This window comes from Podarcis filfolensis (genome assembly GCF_964270895.1).
Source record: "Podarcis filfolensis genome assembly, chromosome: 7".
Lineage (NCBI taxonomy): Eukaryota > Metazoa > Chordata > Lepidosauria > Squamata > Lacertidae > Podarcis > Podarcis filfolensis.
Window position 1 is genome coordinate 565,827 of NC_139603.1, and position 20,072 is coordinate 585,898.

General features: G+C 42.8%; 2 protein-coding genes across 6 annotated transcripts in view; both read right to left on the reverse strand.

The window, feature by feature from the left end:
* The window catches only part of SUGT1 (SGT1 homolog, MIS12 kinetochore complex assembly cochaperone), a 46,278-nt gene extending 30,971 nt beyond the window's left edge, over nucleotides 1-15,307 (reverse strand). Inside the window, exons 1-6 of the mRNA XM_083624349.1 lie at nucleotides 15,004-15,307; nucleotides 14,861-14,906; nucleotides 6,871-6,961; nucleotides 2,973-3,042; nucleotides 2,347-2,417; nucleotides 922-975 (exon numbers count right to left, since the gene is read on the reverse strand). Of these exons, the coding sequence (XP_083480475.1) occupies nucleotides 922-975; nucleotides 2,347-2,417; nucleotides 2,973-3,042; nucleotides 6,871-6,961; nucleotides 14,861-14,906; nucleotides 15,004-15,035 (364 nt within the window). The 5' untranslated portion in view covers nucleotides 15,036-15,307. The remainder of the gene's footprint in view (nucleotides 1-921; nucleotides 976-2,346; nucleotides 2,418-2,972; nucleotides 3,043-6,870; nucleotides 6,962-14,860; nucleotides 14,907-15,003) is intronic.
* A 3,162-nt stretch (nucleotides 15,308-18,469) lies between these two features.
* Nucleotides 18,470-20,072, reverse strand: part of ELF1 (E74 like ETS transcription factor 1) — a 90,237-nt gene continuing 88,634 nt past the window's right edge. For all 5 annotated transcript variants that reach the window (XM_083624322.1, XM_083624326.1, XM_083624324.1 and 2 more), the window contains one exon: nucleotides 18,470-20,068. In XM_083624322.1, the coding sequence (XP_083480448.1) occupies nucleotides 19,444-20,068 (625 nt within the window). In that variant the 3' untranslated portion in view covers nucleotides 18,470-19,443. The remainder of the gene's footprint in view (nucleotides 20,069-20,072) is intronic.

Consider the following 20,072-nt stretch of genomic DNA (forward strand, 5'->3'; position numbering starts at 1 on the left):
TCCCAGACGGGAGGAGTTGTGAGTGGGAGCAGCTTCCCGCAGCGGCAGGGAGGCGTATCCAGCTCCCTGCTTCTGATTGCCTCTGCTGCTGCGGCCAAGCCTTTCAGTCGGCCAAAGGGGCCGGCTGGTGGGTGGGGTTAGCTGCATTTAAGCAGCCACGGCAGCTCTCTGACCCCAGTCAGTTCCTGCTTGCATCGGTTGGACTTTTTTTATCCATTTGGCAATTTGGCACCACCCTCTTGGTTTTCTCGTCTACCTCATAGCAACGCATCACAACTTTCTGGTATTGGCGGTTAGGCATTGGAATAGGTGTGCTGTGTTGGAGGATTGGGTATGGGCCATCATCTACCCCTCCTCTTTGGGGTATTCTGTTAAAGGAATCCGGCGGTCGTGGATCCTGTCCGATGCCCTGCTGGTGGCTAGGGCCATGGCACGACCCCCGGTGACATCATGGGGAAGCTTCCAGTTGTATTTGCATCAACAGGGTTGTTAACCCTGAAATGACTCCCTGCTGAGAGGGGTGGAGTCATGTGTTGATGTTTTATCCAATGCCTAAAGGCAATACTACTCACATGCTGTAACCAATAAAGTTGTGGCCTAATTTTTCCTATTAACCTAAAATAATGTGGTTTTGTGTCTTATTATAATCCTACGCAGGTGGCGGGTCCTCGACTCACAACTAGGTTTGCTGATGGTTGTTCCCCAATAAATCCTCTTCACAGGGAAACTTGTGCAGTGTAAATCCTGATTCTACTTGGAATATATCACACAGATTTTGGGGCAGGCAGCGTCAAAAGCATTAAAAATTCAGTGAAGAGTATTTACCAGGGTATAGATGAAAACACGAAAAAGGCTCCATTAGGATGGCACACCTGAGGTTTCCCATCCCATAAGAATGCATATAAGTAAAGCATTGCTTACCACTGATGGCTTCCTCACATCTTTGAATCCAAATAGTAAAAGCTGTGTCAGTACCTAGCAGATGAAACACACAATAGTCTACTGCAGTATGACATCTACTATAAGATTTGATAAGCTTTTATGCTGTGGTGACAACTGTCTACATAGCAAACACAGGCTCTTGCTAGAATCTGAGGTTCCCAGCCTTTCTAGCTTTTACTGAAGAAGACAAAGGGAGTAAACTTATAGCAATATCTGCCAGGAGGAGCAGAGCTAGGATCTAGCGGAAATCTAGTTGTGCTGGGAGGTTCCCAGGGCAGCTGGGCCCAGGGGATCTTAAGTCCTGAAAAAAGGGTGTTCCAGGAATGGGGCAGGCTTGAGCTGGATCCTAAGACCATTGAGCTCAGTCAAGTGGCCTGGCAAACTGCCATAAATTCAGCTGGCAAGAAGGGTGATGTAACTCAAAAGGCTTTTTTTCTCTCTGCCATGCTTAGACAGTAATTTCTTGAACAGAGTCTGGATCTGATGCACCTTATGCATATGCCACGGCTGCTTCACACTGGCTCCCTATGTTGCTCCTTAAGTGGCAAAAAGTGTGGCTCTCAGTCACACACAAGTAACCTACCTGTGACAATATCAACCTATCAGCAGTTAACTTTGAGATATTGTATTCAACTCTGGATTACAGAAAAACTTTTTTGATTACAAAATGCCATTATAGAAGGATAGCATAGTAACATAGCTGCACCTGTACCAACTATTTATTTAAAAAGCATTCAATATTGAACCAATTGACAAAGGCACTCAATGTTGTTCCAGCTTTCAATGCTACTTAAATAGTTTGGTGATCAGATTTCATTTAAGTCCAAAAAGATGACATCTATCATGGAGGGTATGCAAACTGGATGTCATCTACACTCTAGCAAACTATGGTTGGTTAATTTTAATTATGGTTAGTGAAAACAAGCCAACTTTAAACCATAGTTTATAAAGGTGGCTTGTTTTCCTTAACGTTAGTTAAGATTAAGCTTCTGATCGCCTCTTCACAGTTACAGGGGAGGGGAGAGTATCGCATGAAGGATCACCTAGGTTTGTTATCGGGATGCCTAACTACAATATGATTCACTGTAATGATGGTGTTGTGATCTTGGCTGTTAGTCCTGGAAGACCTGCTCTGTCTGGCGGGTGTTTTTCACCTGGCCTGGGAGGGTGAGACCCTGACTGTCCCCACCTACAAAAACTGAAGCTGCTGGGCTGTTGTATCATGGGAGGGTTGCTGTTACCGATATTATTTTTTTGCATCTTTAATTTAGAGCTTTTCAATGCATTATTTGTGATAACTACTTTGATTATGTTTGTAATTATGTGATTTTTAAAATGTTGTCAGCCACTTTGAGCATGGTTTAAACTATGAGGTGGCATATCAGTTTGAACGTTCATACTTACTATCCAGTTGTTGTCCTTCCCTGAAGGACTTCAGTGCAGAATCATAGTCTTTCATATGGTATTCACCTACCCTGATGTACACGTAAGAGGAGAAAATGCCAATATTTGTTAAGCAGGATCTACCAACATTATAAAATTCAGTAATTGATTGACAATTCACTCCTATTAATGCAGAGGAACAGTCAAACCTTATAAACATTTCAATTATTTAATAATTAAAAGAATCCTTAGTTTTACTTGGTCTGTGACTTGCAATCAAGAATCTTGAATGAACTTGTATTAAATTGCTACGGAAATCATAAATAGGTCCAGGTAAATATTCTAAATATTTATCCAAAAGTACTATTTTGAGAATAGAATACACTTCCAATTTTGTAAAGCAAGGCCCCAGTTCTCTCCAACCCCCCTACCCATTGCACCCACATTCCACACCATTCCCAAGGAACAACTTCTCAGGAAGCCACAATGGTGGGGGGAGTGTGTGGCAAAAATCGGGGGGAGGGCAACTTGTGTGAATGCCAGTGATTCTCCCCATACAAAAGCACCTTTGGAAGAAAGTCAACAAGATCTTCACAAAATTGGGAAACTAAAAACACCTGCATACGATTCATAAAATAAACACTCACCCTTGTCTGAGAAAGGCTACAGCATTACTGGCATCAAGTGATAGTGACTTCTTTGCATCTGCAATGGCATCTACAAAAAAAGGTTATTAAATTTCTAAGTACTGCATTATTTCACTCACTATTAAACCACACTAATTCTGTCTTTCCTCAATACTTCACACAGGTTTCCTCATACTAGAATAGTCAGTTAATGGGTGGCAACTACATATATTAGAAATAAAATATAAACAAGCTATTCTAGGAAGAAGGCAAAACCTGCATCTAAAGTTTTCTGAATCTTATTTAGATTAGTAGTATCAGTTTCAAATATTGAGCTGTTATGACAAACAAGTACAGTACATAATAAATCAGCTAGAAAAGATAAGATATACAACAGTAGTAGTAGTAGTAGTACTAGTAGTACTAGTAGTAGTCGTAGTATTTATACTCCACCCATCTGGCTGGGTTGCCCCAGACACTCTGGGCGGCTTCCAAAAATTATAAAAGCACAATAAAACTTCAAAAATTAAAAACTTCCCTATACAGGGTTGCCATCAGATGGCTTCTAAAAGCCAAGTAACTGTTTATTTCCTTGACATTTGACGGGAGGGCATTCCACAGGGTGGGCTTGACTACTGAGAAGGCCCTCTTCCTAGTTCCCTGTAACCTCACTTCTTGCAGTGAAGGAACAACCAGAAGACCCTCAGAGCTGGACCTCATTATCTGAGCTGGATGATGGGGGTGGAGATACTTCAGGCATACAGGGCTGAGACCATTTAGGGCTTTAAGGTCAGCACCAACATTGTGAATTGTGCTCAGAAATGTACTGGGAGCCAGTACTGATCCTTTAGGGCCAGTGTTATGGTCCCAGTGGCTGCTCCCAGTCACCAGCCTGGTAACTACATTCTGGATTAGTTGTAGTTTCCATGTCACCTTCAAAGGTAGCCCCATGTAGAGCACAGTAGTTCAAGCGGGAGATACACAGAGCATTACCATTCTGGCGAGACAGCCTGCAGGCAGGAAGAGTCTCAGCCGGTGTACCAGACAGAGCTGGTAGACAGTCGCCCTGGACACAGAATTGACCCATGCCTCCATGGACAGCTGTGAGTCCAAAATGACTCCCAGGCTGTGCACCTGGTCCTTCAGGACCAGGGAATCCCCCACACCTGCTTGCTCTGTCTCCCAGAACCACTAATTCCATCCACGGGCTGCCATCCACTCCGTAACCACCTCCAGATATCCACACAAGAAGTTCACTGTCTTCACTGGTTCCGATTTAAACAAGAGGTCGAGCTTGGTATAGTCTGCATACTGGTGAACACAAGAATGGGCCTTTTCTGCAGTGGCTCCCCATTTGTGGAATACTGTCCTCAGGGAGGTTCGTCTGGTGCCCTCATTATACACCTTTAGATGCCAGGTGAAAACTCTTTAACCAGGCCTTTGGTTGATTGACATCCAATCTGCTTTTAAAATGTGCCATATTGTCAGGAAAGCATTGTTCAATGTCTGGATAAGATACAAAGACTTATTGGAAAATAAAACCCCAAGGTGGTTGTCACCAATGGAAGCGAAGGCTCAGAAAAAGCTCAATATGGGGGCCAAATGGCCGAAATATTGGGAAATATTGGAACAAGAAGGAGAGATATTGAAATTGCAGAGTTTTGAGAAATTAAAAGATAAAGTGCGAGACTGGCTTCATTATTATCAAATAAGAGAGGCCTATAATTTGGACAAAAAAATTGGCTTCCAGGTGGAAAAATCAAAATTAGAAACAGAACTATTAGATCCCAAAACTAAGATACTTTCCAGAATGTATAACTTGCTGTTAAAATGGAATACACAGGATGAAACGGTTAAATCTGCAATGATTAAATGGGCACAAGATATTGGTCATAACATTATGTTTGCTGACTGGGAACAGTTGTGGACCACCGGTATGAAATTTACGGCATGTAATGCCTTAAGAGAGAATATTATGAAAATGATATATAGGTGGTACATGACACCAGTCAAGCTTGCAAAAATATATCATTTGCCTGATAACAAATGTTGGAAATGTAAAGAAAATGAAAAAGGTATTTAAATATACCTTCCTGAAGAAACCAGAGGCCTTTCTCCTGGGCATAGTCGGCCAATTGGTGCCGAAGGACAGAACTTTCTTTATGTATGCAACAACAGCAGCAAGAATACTGATTGCAAAGTATTGGAAGACACAAGATTTACCCACCCTGGAAGAGTGGCAGATGAAGGTGATGGACTATATGGAACTGGCGGAAATGACTGGCAGAATCCGAGACCAGGGAGATGAGTTGGTGGAAGAAGATTGGAAGAAATTTAAAGACTATCTACAGAAATATTCAAAACAAAACAAAAAATTTTTCCTTCCAGTAGCACCTTAAAGACCAACGAAGTTAGTTCTTGGTATGAGCTTTTGTGTGCATGCACACTTCTTCAGATACACACGAAAGCTCATACCAAGAACTAACTTGGTTGGTCTTTAAGGTGCTACTGGAAGGAAAAAAAATTTGTTTTGTTTTGACTATGGCAGACCAACACGGCTACCTATCTGTTACAGAAATATTGTAAAATTAATGAATGTTAAAATGATGATTGGATTGAATAGGGGGTATTAGCAACAAAGTTAATAAGAATATGCAAAAATGAATTGATAATGGATGAAAATATAGAGTTATAATATGTTAAGATATAGAGTTAAGATAAATGAAAGAGGGTAAGGATTTGCTGATTTGATTATCTAAATGGGAATACAAAAAGGGGAGGTGTGAGGAGGTCAAGGAAACAAGTTAATGAGCATAAAGTTATAAAAAATGGATTTGTTTTTAATTCTTTTTTATCTATTCATTTTTTGTATATTGTATTTTTATTTGTATTTCTTCTTTTTTATGCATTTTTTTAGGGTTTTTTTTTTGTTCTTTTCATATGTTCTTTTTCGTATTTTGTAAACTGATGTTTTTGAAAATTCCAATAAATATTATATGAAAAAAAATGTGTTGGAGAAGGGGGATTATTGGGTTGTTCTTGTTTTTATTTTTATTATGTCTTTCATGTTTCTATATTGTGATTTACGTTGTGAACCGCCCTACCTGTGGGTGTAGCAGTATGGAAATTTTAATATTAATAAAAAATAAAAAGTGCAGATGGCTGCCACCCACGTAGTTCCCCTATGCCATGCCTAATCAACAGTAAAAGAGCACAAACAATACAATGGGCAGATCCAACCACTTCCTCCCTCTCTCTCGCCCAGTGATTCTTTATCACACCCGCTAGAGGCTCTCACCATGAGTGGGTCAGGTGGCTGTGGCCTGCATCCAACCCTCGACACACAACTGGTTTCCCCCCTGTGCTGAGATCATCACTGGTTTACACAACGGGGGCTTACCCTATCCACCACAATGAAATTCTCATTGTTCAGGACACATGAAGAGTTACAGCTGAACTGAGCTTCTTGATGACAAGCCCAAATCTGCTCCAGAAGTTAGAGGACCAGAATGGCATGTAAGCCATAGGGGACCGGAAAGGTGCCAAAAACTGGAGAAACACCATTGATATTGTGAGGGTAGAAATGCCTTCTGCTTGCTTATTACCCAGTTTGGATCCAACCAACGGAATTGATTTTGAAGTAACTATATCTAGCACAGAGGTGTGATGAGGTGAAAATATCAGGCAAAGACACAAACTGTGTGCATTCCAAGCAGTTATTTTGTGAAATTCACAAGCAAAGCCTACTAATGTGCTGGCGGGGGAGGGGAGCAAAAAAGAAACGAAAGCCCTCAGGGACCCTTCCAACTCTGCAATACGGCAATTCTTTGACTGTATGAAATCAAATTTTAGACCATCATTAACTCTAAAAACATTTTAGCATTTTGGGATATAACAGCACCAAATAAAGAGATGTTACCATGGTAATTTTGTAGAAGAATGTGAGCAAAAGCTCGTTGACAGTAATTCTCTGCATCATCTGGCTTCTGTTCTAAAGCCGCTGTCAGCTTCTGCAAGTGTAAATGCAGAAATTAAACATGACATTTTCTACAAATCCTTGTGTAGCCCACAGTGAAATGTCTTGCCTGTCAAATCAAAGAGCATCAATTAGTACAATTTTGCTTTCAGAAGAATTACACCAGAAGCAAAATTCTCAAATTCAGAGGATAGGTGCCTATAAGTGAGATAAAAGCATCACAGTATACGCCAAGGAGTAAACAGCATTTTAGCCAAGAAACTGTATCTAGAATGAAGGGGGGGGGGAGACAGTAAAAATTATTTACTGGATGTATAATGTTGTGACATCTATTTATTACTGTGCAACTGTTCTGATTTCTCAGTATACACACAAATTTCTCTTTACTATTCAAAGCTAACAGGGTAGACAACCAATTTCATACCCAATGTGACAGAAGATCAGTTTCACATCCAATGTAACAGCACTGCTCTGAATGAAGTTGCACAGGCACAAGCAACTCCTTGGTGGTCAAAATTCACTTAGGAAGCTTCATGGATAGGAGGGACATGCTTAATGGTTCATCCACCAACGCTTCCCCACAGGCAAATCTACTCCAGCCCCTTTCTGTTCCCCACCCGAGTCAGTTACTTAGTGCAAAACAGGGTGCTGCAGCAGTATTTCATCCCCCCCCAAAAAAATTATTGGTTTTCTCATATAATGCATAGACATTAACACAAAAGAAAAACATTACACTTGACACAACATAAAAACATAACAGCAATAAAAACGAAAAAATTAAAGAAGAATTGTTTCTTCTTGTTTCCTGGTACATTTACAGTGGTACCTTGGGTTAAGAACTTAATTCATTCCGGAGGTCTGTTTTTAACCTGAAACTGTTCTTAACCTGAAGCACCACTTTAGTTAATGGGGCCTCCTGCTGCTGCCGCCGCGCCGCAGGAGCACGATTCTGTTCTCATCCTGAAGCAAAGTTCTTAACCTGAAGCACTATTTCTGGCTTAGTGGAGTATGTAACCTGAAGCGTATGTAACCTGAGATACCACTGTAATTTCATTCCATTAATAATTGATTCTTTTTTCAGTGAAGGCTTGCCAATTCATAGCACAGCAAAAATAATGTATAAAGAGAACAAAGGCTCCTTCACTTACGTAGCATTCCAGTTATGATAACAAGAATCCTCTCTGGATCAAAACCTATTTCTGGGTTAGTGGAGTCTGTAACCTGAAGCGTATGTAACCCAAGGTACCACTGTACATTGCTATAAGACTTCCTTGACACCCTCCAATCTAAATTTCATTATATCACATATTTAGCAGTTTCCAATTTCATATTTATAACACCAATATCTTCTTTCAGTTACAAACTTCTTATCTTTCCTTCCTGTTCTGCAGCAGTATTTCAGATGAAGGGTGATATACAAATTTAATTAATAAATAAAATAATAATCTTCCTAAGTGTTCCCTGTTTTCCCATTATCTTGGATAGTGCAGGTTTAGTAACAAGAATTTGCTGAGAATCAAATAAATTTTTATTCTCAAGCTCAATTTTGTTTCATCTCTCACAGGTAAATGGTAACGGATGCCTGGACCCCACAAAGGCGACTGTGGAGCTGCGGTGCTCATCTTACTTTTCAGGCTAAGGGAGCCGCGGTTTGTCCACAAACAGGGTCATGTGACCACCATGACTAAACCACTTCTGGTGCATGGAGGGCCATGACAAGTGCCAGAGCACATGGAAACATTGTTTCTCACAAAAAAATGCATCTATGGAACAGCTAAAAATAATTGGGAAACTGATTTTTTAGCACTGCAGTGAAGCCAAGGAATTTTGTTCAAGTAGAAATGGCAAAAGGAACATTTAAAGTTGGCATTTAAAAAGTTTAGGAACACAATTTTTGCCTAGAATTCTTAAGTACATAACTGCAGACAAGTTTGTTTCAATTGGAAAAGTCCTAGGGTAACATTTAAAGCCGCCCAGATGTTGGGAGGCTGTGAGCAGCTCTATAAACTGCTATTATACAAGGGTATAACCAACACAATGGACTCTGGAACAATCAGGAATTTAAACATCATTAAAATACTGTTTAGGAGATAGTAGGATGGTGCATTCTAATGCCATTCAATGAGTGCTAGTGAGAAAATGGATTAAGTTTAGGTTAGTAATGGCCCATAAAATTTCTCTGGCAATGTCATTTTTCCACTGAAACATTTTCAAAGTGATAATATATTGTGACATCAGTTTCTAGAAAACTAGAGGAACATACAAAATTTGTGAGGGGTCTGAAAGATGTGAGCGGGACTTCCGGTTGGCGCCATTGTTTAATGGCGGATTCCCTCCGAGCTCCGGAGGGAATCGGCTCCGTAGTGTCTGGGTCTGGCCGCTGCGGCGAAGCGGGGACCCTTAAAATCACAGGCGCGGATGCCTGTGAACACAGAGACTCGGCGGGCACCATTTGCGCCCCCCCAATCCGCGACGGAGCCTTTTTAAAGGCTTCGGAACGGAGGCAGGGCGGCGTGGTGCTGAGAGTACTCCCTCGTCTACGGAGTGAAGCCGCAAGCCATTGACAGAGAGCGCCAACTTCTTCTTTTGATCGATTGGATTACAAACATCAACCCGTGAGTAATACGGAGATTGGAACTTAAAAAAATTTTTTCTATTCTGGATCTGGAACGAGCGGGAAGGGGCTAAAAAGGAAGTCCACCCCCCCTCTTTGTAAACAACTTAAAGCAAAGGACCGAGCAGCTAAGGTCGAGGAAATCTGTTTCTTGTTTGTTAGTAAAAGATCTTGACTTCACGGTTTTAACATTATAAGAAGATTTACCGGAGGATTAAAAGAATTTTTGGGAAATTGAAGTTTCACCCCCCCCTAGACCCGGGAACGTCCTAGGAGAAAGCCTGTTGTATCGAAGAGTTTGACAGCTGTCAAGTTAGCTGTCAGTCAACTAGCTGTCAGCTGGAAAAAGAGAACATTGTTTTTGCTGTTTCTGCTGGCTCACTCGGTATAACTTGTTGAAAATAAGGAGGGCTGATACAAAATAACTGGACTTTTAGTTTTGAGCTGAAAGGAATATCAAGGAACTAAAATCCCCCTAGAGGGGTAATAGGGACATTACATTACAAAAATGGCTGGAGCATGTAAAATTCAAGCAGAATTGGACAGAGCATTTGTTCTCTTGGGAAAGTTACAAGAAGAGTACAGTGCTTTGTCTACAGAGGTCTCAGCACTACACTTAACAGTAAACAACTGTCTTGAGCCTGATAAGGATTTGAAACAGGGAGCCCATTCTACTGAACAAATAAATGAAACTGAAAGTGTAGACACGATGGAACAACATGTTGCTTTTGAAGAAAATGAAGGAGGAGCTGGAATTCTGCACGAGTCAAAGGAGAGTGGTAATAGGAGGCCTGACATGATGACAAAAAAGGACAATAAAAATTGGATGTGGAAAGCCCGGTTTGAAAGGGAGTCCGAAAAATGGAGAGATCCCCTTTGGAGGAGATCTGAAGACCTGAGGATCACAGAATTGTTGAAGGCGAAAGCTGGAGCTTCGGGGACATATGGATTTGTAAGAAATTTGAAGCAAGAGCTAGAATACCCCGTAGGCTTCGCTTTTAAGTGTGGAGGACGGGCTGGAAGTAACATGGATCTTGTTGGGCCGGAGCCTCTCCGAGACTTGGGGTTTAATATCAAGGACTATCAAAGAGGCCGGCAGAAAGGAACTGAGAGAGATATAAGGGCCTCGGACGTGAGATCTCCAGGCTAAAGAACATAAAGACTGATGGGTATTGGTTGGGGACTGGAACCGGGAAAAGGGTGGGTGGAGGTTGGAAATCCAAAGGGTATATAAGTATAATCTGTCTTTTATTCTTCTTTTCTTGCTATATTTTTTTTTGTTAGTTGTATGGAAATTGGGGAAACCGTGGAAGGGAAAATTTGGTCGACTTTAGGAAAAAGGTTTAAGAATAAGTAAGGAGGTATAAGTATTGATGTGTAATTTTAATAAGGTAAAATTGGTTTCTCCTCTCTTTCTTTTTTAAATTAAAAGAAAATAAGGCTGGTAAAAATAAATTGAGGAAATGGAAAAAAGAAGCAAAGTAAAATAATAGTATGTTAGAATAAACGTTTAAGTTAGGGTGAAGAAATAAGTTAAGGACTTGCTGAATTGACAATTTAAATTGGAATACAAGAAGGGGAGGTGCGAGGAGGTCTGAGAAATAAGGTTAAGGAAAATAAGTATCTGAAACTTTATGTATTTTTTCTTTTTTTATTATTATTTTTCTGTTAAGTTTGGATTTTAGTGTTGTTTTTAATTTGGTTATTTTTGTGTTTTTGTTTGTTATATGTTTCTTGAAAATACCAATAAATATTTAAATAAAAAAAAATTAAAAAAAATGAAAGATGTGAGAATTAGTTGCAGTGACAGCAAAGGATCTAGAAACCTATATATGAGTTTTGGCTACTAAAAAGCTTAAATAAATCTGCAAGGACTAACGGTATCACATAGGTCACAAACTATACTTGAGATAATGCTGGGAAACTACAATTCTCAGAAAGGATTGCTATCTAGAGTATAATGAAATCCTTTGAGTGTCAAGAATAAGAGACAGGAGCAAAAGAAGGTGGAAATAATATTCAAAGATAAGAGACAGATGGAGGAAGAATGTGGGGGCAAAAGAAAACTCTTATAAGCTGATTCATCTATTGCAGGCATGTCCAACCCATTGATCAGGGTGCAACTTAGTTGACTGTATCATTCATGTTGCGAGGGGGCCGCAATGCGGTATAAGGGGCAGGGGGGACTGAGATTTGTGTGAGGCTGGAGCTCGGGAAATGGTGGAGGCAGCAATGAGAAGCAGGCGAGCAAGGGAGCTGGGGAGTGGTCTGTGCTGTCTCTGACAGAAGGCGGGATCAGGACCAGCAACAGCATCAGCTGCTCGGTTCCCCTGGGTGGGGGATCAGGCAGGATTGGGATCCAACAGCTGCGTGGCTCTCTTTGACAGGGGTGGGGGATGGGGAGAGAGAGCTGCTTAAGGGGGTAGAGAGAAATTAAGAAAGGGCTGGCTTGGGGTGGGGATGGGGAGAGAAGCCGACTGGCTCCTCAGAAAGGGAACTTTTGCCTCCCTTTCCTTTCCCCCCCCCAACTTAAACTCCCCCCTCCTTAGCAACCTCTTTCCACACACGCACCCTGCGCACACTCCTCGTCCCTTCAATGACAATGGGTAGATCACTGCCAGTTTATGATCCTGGGTAGTAGATCGCAGCCTATTTGAAGTTGGACGTGCCTGATCTTTTGTATCGTACATCTTTTGTAGTTATAAAGCACATAATCAAAAAGCTCTCCAAGTCGAGTACAAATAAAATAGCAGCAAAAGCACAATTAAAATCCACAAACAAATTTGAGGTTTCAAAAAATATAACTGAGTGCTTGATGCCAGAAACGTGGGTGGAACTTTGCAGTCTTCAGATATACTAGGTGCTTGTGAAAAGATGTAAATTATCAAGTGCTTGATGTTGGACATGTGGGCGATATAGTCTTCATACATATTTTGGTGGCTATGTATAGCTACAAGTAAAGTTTGGGTTATAACTGTCGCTATTTAGGGAATAGTGAGGTATTAACTTCCCAGCTGTCACCTTATTAGGCAAGTTGGATGGTGGATAATAAATGTAAAAGGTAAAGGGACCCCTGACCAATAGGTCCAGTCATGGCCAACTCTGGGGTTGCAGCGCTCATCTCACTTTATTGGCCGAGGGAGCCGGCGTACAGCTTCCGGGTCATGTGGTTCGCTTCTGGCGAACCAGAGCGGCGCACGGAAACGCTGTTTACCTTCCCGCTGGAGCAGTACCTATTGATCTACTTGAACTTTGACGTGCTTTCGAACTGCTAGGCGGGCAGGAGCAGGGACCGAGCAATGGGAGCTCACCCCGTCGCTGGGATTCGAACCGCTGACCTTCTGATCGGCAAGTCGTAGGCTCAGTGGTTTAACCCACAGCGCCACCTGATAATAAATGTAGTAGATGATAAATGGAGCAACATGATTCTAATATGTTGGGTTTTGCCTGGATTTTAGTGACATTGAAAAATAATAATAAATTATTACCCCTCAGAGAATTGTAACACGGAATTTGGCAGAGTCTTGGGGCCAGATTGCACTAACTCGGCACAACAGCAGAAGTCAGCGCAAGGGCTCCTGTTCCTGCAAGAGGGCTTTCCCTGCCTCTCTCCATCCCCCAAATCCATTCTAGAGTGTTGGGAGAACCCCCAGAACTGCACACAGGGGGAGAAGAAAGCAGGTTGTTTCATCTGGCAAGCACTGTTGAGTTCCTCCCTTGATATTTATGATCTCATTTTTTAAAATGCTTTTGGTGGGAGAGGTTACTTCCAAAAACTCATTGTAACAGTGGGAGTAGTTTTCATGGTATCTTTAGTATATTTTGGGGCTACTACCAGGTTTAGTGCCTTGCACATGTGTGCAATCATATGTCGTTTGGACGTGCCTAAAACAGGAGTTGCCTATACTAAGATTATTAGTTTAATGGGTTATTAGAATAACTGTGTCATTTAATATGATGCCCTTCTGAAGCTGCTCAAGGGAGTGGGAATTGGAAATACAGTGGCACCACGCTTCAGGTTACAGACTCCGCTAACCCAGAAATAGTACCTTGGGTTAAGAACTTTGCTTCAGGATGAGAACAGAAATTGCGTGGTGGCAGCGCGGCACCCCATTAGCTAAAGTGGTGCCTCAGGTTAAGAACAGTTTCAGGTTAAGAACGGACCTCCAGAACAAATTAAGTTCTTAACCTGAGGTACCACTGTACTGTATTACAGTAGCTGCACTCCTAGGTCACTACCTCCTATGAGGTCACTACCAGCAAGTAATATTAGGATTTTGTTGGATGTTGTGGAGTGCCAGCCCCATGACCTTTGACTGTGGTGTCCCACAAGGGTCCACTCTTTCTCCTATGTTATTTAATGTCTATAAAAGCATTCATGTTCTCGAAAATCATGTTCTCGAAGGTACCAGCATGAGTTTGACCAAACTGCGGGAGGCAGTGGAAGACAGGAGTGCCTGGCGTGCTCTGGTCCAGGGGGTCACGAAGAGTCGGACACGACTAAACGACTAAACAACAACAACATAAAAGCATTGGGGGCTGTCATCCAGGGTTTTGGATATGTTCCAATATAAACATATGGGCTGCATATATCAATCAATACATTTAAAAGAATAGACCAAAAAGGGAGGAGTAGCAGCGTCATATGTAAAGATAGTCTACACTCTTGAAGAAATCCATGACCTGGAGCATGAAAAGCAGATTGAGAGTTTATGGTACAAATTGTAGGAGAGAGAAACAACAGTGACCTTACTGTGGGGGTCTGCTAAAGACCTCCAAGCCAAACTGAAGACATGGATGACTCCTTCCTAGGGCAGATGACCAAACATTCAAAAAGGAGAAAGATCAGTAGTCATGGGAGACTTCCAACAAATTCCTCCATTGCCTCATTGGCAATTTCATTTCCCAGAAGGTGGAAGAACCAGCAAGGGGATCATCTATCTTGGACCTGGTCCTCACCAACAGGAAGGAACTGATTGATGCAGTGGAAACTCGCGAGGAAGTGACCATACAGAGGCAAGGGAAAGCTAAGCCCAGTCGGACACAGACTCTGGACTTTAAGGAGGGCAATTTCGAAAAGCTGAAGATGCTCCTGGGCGAGATCTGGCGCTCAGAAGCCCCCCGAGAGACGCGGGTCCCAGAGGGAGGGGAGGTCCTGAAAGGCCCTTCCAATCAGAAAAGCGGGAGGCGGCCAAGGGACCGGCGGGGCCGCCTAAGGAGCTGGCGGGTGAGCCGAGATGGGAGACGGGGCGGAGGAAGAAGCGCGGCAGCCTCCCCGCTCTCGCCCGGCCTCCCCCCACCCCGGCTGGCGGCGCTCACCTGCGCGGCTCCGGCGGGGTCTCCTTCGACGTCTCCGTCCGGCAGCCTGAGGGGAAAGAGGCTCAGAGTCAGAGGCGGACAGACAGACAGACAGACAGACAGGGGACCCCGAGGGGAGCCGGGGGGGGGACCAGGCCGCTCACCGCAACACGCCCAGCCCCGCCGACTCCGCCATCTTGGCGACGCCACGGAAACTTCGAGAGCGCCAAGAGTTTGGTTCGGTTTTCTTTACGGCGAGGGAAGGGGCGGGGCGGGGCGTCACGGTGACGCCATCAGCGAGCGCCCGCCGCTCGGCTGGAGCGTCAGAGGGCGCGAGACGCGCGCCGCTTCCCCCGCCGGGAAGGCGCCTCTGGGCGCGCTCGCGTCTCGGGGCGGGAAGGACGCCGAGATCTTCCCCGTCGTGTAAACTTGGCTGAAAAGAGCTTCTCTCCTGAAGCTCCAGACCCTCATCTGGTTCTGGTTCTAAATTTACGTGGCTTCACTTTATAAACTAATCATTTCGAGGCTTTCTCATGCAAAGCATAATATATATTTGGCTGAAATCTTGCCTAGCTATAGAAATTTTCCGTACCAGTTACCGGGAAATTGGAAGGAGGGCGCGAGACACCCCCCCCGCCCACGAGGCACGTGCCCAACTGTCGCAATTGGCTGATGGCTCAATGGGGAAACTCGAAATTCCGAATAAATCACATCGTTGCATCAATCTCCTCAGTTCCAATGGCATTTAGGACCCAGGGAAGCGAGGTGTAAGGGTGCGGCGAGAGAGCCCAGGTCCACAGGGCCTTCCCAAGGAGTCATGGGCGTGTCAGACATGACCATGTCAGTCACAATGCCTACCTGCCCCATAGTGGGACATGTGCCCAGAGACACAAATGGGTGTATCTGACTTGACACAGGGATCTGGAAACGAAATACTTTTATTTGTACTGTGATGGAGTATGTGTGAAAGACTTTGAGTGACTCGGGCATGCCTGGATTTCAGGTTCTACCTGAGACCACACATTTTTCTGGGACATATCTATGATGTCTTGATGCTGCTTCTGGAAATGTATTTTGGGAATATGGATGTAACCATTGTTTGGGGCTTCTCTCTGCTTCTATGTGGTGGTTTGAAGTGGTGTTGCAAAGCCTACTGGCTGCTGGTTTGCTTCTATCTCCTGGCGGAAGTCCCTCGCTTGAAGACCTGAACCTATGGGAGTCAAGGTTAGCCGATTGTGGGGTGCTCCAATGGCTCCCTTATACACCTCTGGAGCTTGAAGTTCTGGCATTTTTTCCTGTCTCATAAAACATCCGTTCTCCCATGTTTTAGCTCCATTATATCTGCCAATAACAGATTCTTTCTGCTTCTTTCCCTTTTAAAATGATTGTTTTTGCAGAAGCCTCCAGTGACTTGCATGCAGATTGGCTGTACTTTTAAATATATACATTAAAAAAAAATATCCTTGAGGGTGGGGAGCTAGAAAGGGCCCTACTCCTGCTTCCTTTTGTTTCATTTTTTATTATTATTATTTGTTGTTGTTGTTGTTGTAAGGGTGGTGGGGTGCATTTGCATATCCTGCAAGTGTCTCATTTTAAGTGGGACATTCCAGATCACAGAAGCCAATCCTGGCTTGTGTGTGGATCCTGGAATGGAGCGAGTCAACAGAGCCGATGAGCACCAGACAGCAGGAGAGGAAGGTGTGCCCCTCCTAACGTCCCATTTTGGGGGACGAAAATGTTGGAGGGCATGCACCTGCCAGCCTGTCATATAATTAGTAAAAGATTAGATATAGCTATTGATTTCTGCCGACCGCTCTCTTCTGCCCAAAACTTTAAAGTATTTTTAAAACAAGAGCTAGCTCTAGAAAACCAAAATTGAGGAATTCCTTCTGTGTTTATTATCTTTGCAATGGAGATAAATGACAGGTGCACAAGCAAATGCTGTGGGCAAATTATCTTTTCTGCTACAAACTTCCCTATAGATTCAGCTGTGCATGTTTCCATATTTGCTTTAAATGCTGTATTTTGAGTCTTCTTTTTTTCTTCCTTTTACCCACATCCCAAAGGAAAAATAATGGTGAGGAAAGCAAAAAGAAAAGAAAAGACTTGAGATACGGAAAAAGATCTTATGGGACTGTAAGATTACAAGGCCACTGTTGCAGGGGTTTTCACTGTCATGAACTGGCAGGACAACAGGGAGGAGAAAAAGGAGGAAGAGGATCCTGGCAAGGGGTTTAGCTGGGACTGGGACACACCCGGGGAAGCTGAGGATGGGGAAAGGAGGTTGGTGTAGGAAGTACTTGTGGGGAGATGGAGGATGGTGGGGGTCAGTGCACAGGAACCAGAGCAGCAGGACCAGAGAGGCCCGTCTCTACAATCACGGAGGACTCCAAGGCATAAAGAGCAGCGGAAGGGACCTGCTAGGAAGCTGAGGCAGGCAAGGGCCCACAGCCCAGCTCCCTAACTGACCAGCTGGGGCTCATTAGCTCTGGGAGGAAGTGTGTGATTCCCCAGCTGGAGTAGGCTCTGAACAGGTGAGGTCACCTGCCCCATCAAGCTCAGAGGCTGCAATCAGCAGACAAGAGATAAAAGGGAAACAGCGGAGGTGCTGTGTCTGCCCAACTTCCCATGTAAGTTGGACCCTCGCTTGGATGTTCCAGGGAGTTCTTGGGGACTGTGCTTGTGTGGGACTGACCTCCCAGTGCCCTGACCCCTTTATCAGCTGCAAAGACAGGAACCTGGTCTGACTGGACTTTAGACCTGTTGGCCTGCTGGACTGCACACTAACATCTGATGTGGAATCGTGCACTCCAGAGCGACTTGCCACCAGGTACCCTGTGGTTCAGGATGTCCACACTCAGTGACCACGCTCCAAGGATAATCAAAGCTTCACAGTGCCCATGAGGTGTTCCCCCACCCCTGGAATGGAAAACTGCCACCGATAGAAAATGACTAGGGAGAGGAGTATAGTTAAGCTCTATTTCACATCAGCCCTTTATACAATAATCACTTGTTTTGATGTATTACATGTTCTTGTGCTATCTTAAAACACTTACCCAACTCATCATGGCATAAGCTTTTGCAAACTAGAGCCCATTAGACAGATGAAGAGTTATCATCCATTGGCAGCTATATGGAGCCAAATTGCCAGGAGATGCAAGGGGTACCAGCTTAAATGTATACAATTGTATATTGTATACTTTGTTGTTTCTGCCACAAAAAGTTGTGCTTCTGGAAGCTGCTAGATAGAAGCCTGCTTAGTACATAACAATGCAGGATTGTCATAAATCACTGCAATGTGGGGATAAGTAGGAGTGGACGACAGTGCAGAAGAGTCGTCAGTCAACAGTGTGCACACAATACTGGAATATTTTGGAGAAGAGTGAGAAGTCCTGTTGCATGAGCAGGTCACCTGTGAAGCGTTGGATGCAACCTACCAATATTGGGGGATTAAAAATTATTTTTATGCTGAGTGTATTTGATGGCCATATTGGTGAAGACACTTCATTATTTGCTGTACTGTATTTGAATTTGTTTACCAAGACTGTTTTATCCTGAACTGTTCTACATGGTAATGCATGCCAAATTTATCTCTCCAGACTCCTAGATTCACAAACAAAAACATATAAACATGTTGTACTTGATTTATTTTCATAATAAACCAATTAAAATACAAAAGACAAAAAAGGTTCAGAAGGGTTCCACAATTTAAAAATTTTTTAAATACAAATCCACTCTGTAATATCTGAATACATATAACTTTAGAGCTCTAAACATAATGATCTTATTTGTATCTATAAAATATTGCTCTATGGAAACAAAATTTTGAAAAAGTCTTTGAGAAATTAAATTACATATTTACAATAGAAAACTGTAGTTCTATAGAAACATTTTAATCTCAAAATACTTTCATAAATCATACAATTCTTTTTTCACCTTCCTACAAAATAATGGGAAACGCATTTTTTAAAGCTTGAATGTTGAAGTGGTCTGAAAATAATTGCACCTGTAATGATAACTTCAGTTTTGGTGAACAGGGAATACCCAATATATCCGCATTATGAAAACAAAAGCATATTGTAAATTAGTATCTTCTTGGGAAGGGAGGTGTATTTCGTTTTGCACAATGAAGTAGTTGGTGCAAACCACAATAGAAACAAGGATATTTCCAACTGTCCGCTTGTTTTCTGTCCATATAAAAACAAAAGTATTTTAGTTCACTGGCATTAAACAAATCTTTGGAATTTGCTAAAAGAATCACATAGATGGGTGAAAACATCTTTGTAGAAATTTATTATTTTAAAGCACTGATTACAGCAATGGTTATATTATTATGCAAGATAGCAAGATAGACAAATAATGCATGAAGTGTATGAAATTAAGATTTTTTGGACAGTGATCTAAAAAAGATAAATGCCATATTCCTTCAAGCTTGCATTTTTAAACAGTAATATTTTATATCATTTAGCAAACAAAACACTGAAATTAAGTGTATCGTATTACTTCTAAATTAATTTCAGAAATTAAAGTAGCTTTGTAATGCCTGCTTTGGAATCAAATGATACATAAACAGCTGATGAAGTCCCATCACACACAAAAAACCTTTACTTGTATGAACTTTGCTCCAACTGTTCACTTTCTTGCTTAATTTGCACAGAAGAGGGAAATCCATTGGAGTTGGATACCACCACCATCAAAGGCTGCTGTTGGAAGCCTTGCTCTGAGTGTTTGCATTCTTCCACTGTGTTATCCTCTGCCTCTGATTTTATCACTCCTTGTATAACAGTTGGTTTCGTTTCTGGAGCTTTAATGACGGAAGTGATCACAGTGTTGGACGGCTGAGCAACAACGTGTGAATTGCTGGGCGTAAAAGTTACCACGGGGGTAGCAGTGTTGAAGGATGGAGAAGAAGCCATGTTGACTGTTCCATTGCAAATGGTCTGCACGTTGCTGGTGAGAACTTGGTGAACCTGAGCAGGACTGAAGACAATGGATGAAGGAGGAGAGACTGGCTTGGGAGACTGCAGCATAATGTTCTCTTTAAGCACAGTCATGGGCTGTGAAGTTGGGATGGCTTGTAGAATAAACTTTTGGGGTGTTGTGGTGGATGTTGGATCTGCGCTGGCTATCACTGTGGTTAGAGGCACTGTCTGGAGTGTTACTGTATGCAGCTGCTGGTGATTCCCTGGGGACACAACAACCGGAACTTGGCTTGGGGCTTGGATAGTCCTGT